General features: G+C 37.6%; 1 protein-coding gene across 1 annotated transcript; it reads left to right on the top strand.

The window, feature by feature from the left end:
- Positions 1–4: 4 nt before the first annotated feature.
- Positions 5–1,091, top strand: LOC112138219 (complement C3-like; the record flags this gene model as incomplete). The annotated part of the gene is made up of 6 exons (XM_024260789.1): positions 5–14; positions 95–182; positions 257–359; positions 454–574; positions 669–784; positions 909–1,091. Coding segments are annotated over 6 exons (606 nt in total), but the record flags the coding sequence as incomplete, so codon positions are not given.
- Positions 1,092–1,438: the final 347 nt, after the last annotated feature.

The following is a 1,438-nucleotide window of genomic DNA, read 5'->3' as shown; positions in this document are numbered from 1 at the left end:
GGTCAAAGAATATGGTAAAGTGATTCTTGTAAACCTGTTTGCTTAAATTTTTCTTGAAGAACTAAAACCTAACCTAAATACATCTTCTTCAAAGTGCTCCCCAGCTTTGAGGTCAAGCTCTCTTCCCTGAGACCTTTCTTCTACGTAGACAGTGAGACTTTGGAAATTAATATTAAAGCCAGGTAGGTGAATCTTTGTTGGGAGAACGTGTGGCATTAAATTCCCAATTCCATGGTAACTACTGTTTGATTTGCAGGTATCTGTTTGGACAGAAAGTGAATGGTAATGCCTATGTAGTATTTGGGATCATCGACCAAGGTCAGAAGAAGAGCTTTCCTGACTCTCTATCTCGAGTGGCGGTGAGAACAGATTGTACATTTTTTTAATTGTGTCATGATGATCATTTTGCAAACTTTAAGATAGTCAGAACTTTATGTGTCTTTGGGTCCTTAGATTGAGAACGGAGAAGGAAACGTAGTGCTGAAGAGGGAACACATCACAAAAACCTTTCCAGATATCAATCAGCTTGTGGGCTCCTCCATCTTTGTTTCTGTTAGCGTGCTGACAGACAGTGGTAAGATGAAGACAACCCATCCTCATGTCAATCATGCTGCTTCAAAAAGGGGCTCAAAGAACTTCATTGTGCAATTCTTTGAAATGTTTGACAGGCAGTGAGATGGTGGAGGCAGAGCTCAGAGGCATCCAAGTCGTAACATCTCCTTACACCATCACGTTTAAAAAAACTCCAAAATATTTTAAACCTGGAATGCCCTTTGATGTGGTGGTAAGACATTGACCTATGTTTGTACAGTCTGACTGAAATGTATGGCACTAACTCTTTGAAAAATTCTAAAAGAGAAATATTCAACCTAACCTGATGATATAACCTTTCTTTTACTGGATGGCAGGTTGAAGTTTTAAATCCAGATGGAAGTCCAGCAGAAAACATCCCAGTGGTTGTAACACCTGGTCCTGTCATAGGCTATACTGCAGCCAATGGCATGGCGAGGCTACCCATCAATACAGTAACACAAGATCATCGACAACTAATCACTGTAAGACCAAACACCAACTAATTCAATGGAAAATCTGCCGCAATTATCACACATCCTTTTGAGTTCACTTTGATTTATTTCAGGTTGTTTTAGTTTGATATAATTTCAATCAGTTAAGTTTAATTTATTGACATCTAACGGCAGTCCAGCAATAATTTATTTAATTTAATCTAGTATACTCCATGAAAAGGAACTCAGAATTTGATTAGAATAGAGCTGTAAAATCAGTGAACCTGCATGAAGAAATGGAATCTGCTTTGCATTACTAAATTTAGCCACATGCCATGATAAACCGATTTAGAAATTTTCTACATCGATGAACATGTTGACAAGTTTGGATTGTTTTTTTTACTGATCTATATATATAAGAACACACACACATA

Source organism: Oryzias melastigma, unplaced genomic scaffold (genome assembly GCF_002922805.2).
Source record: "Oryzias melastigma strain HK-1 unplaced genomic scaffold, ASM292280v2 sc05760, whole genome shotgun sequence".
Lineage (NCBI taxonomy): Eukaryota > Metazoa > Chordata > Actinopteri > Beloniformes > Adrianichthyidae > Oryzias > Oryzias melastigma.
Note: the sequence above shows the minus strand (reverse complement) of the source record. Positions and strands in the feature narration are given on the sequence as shown.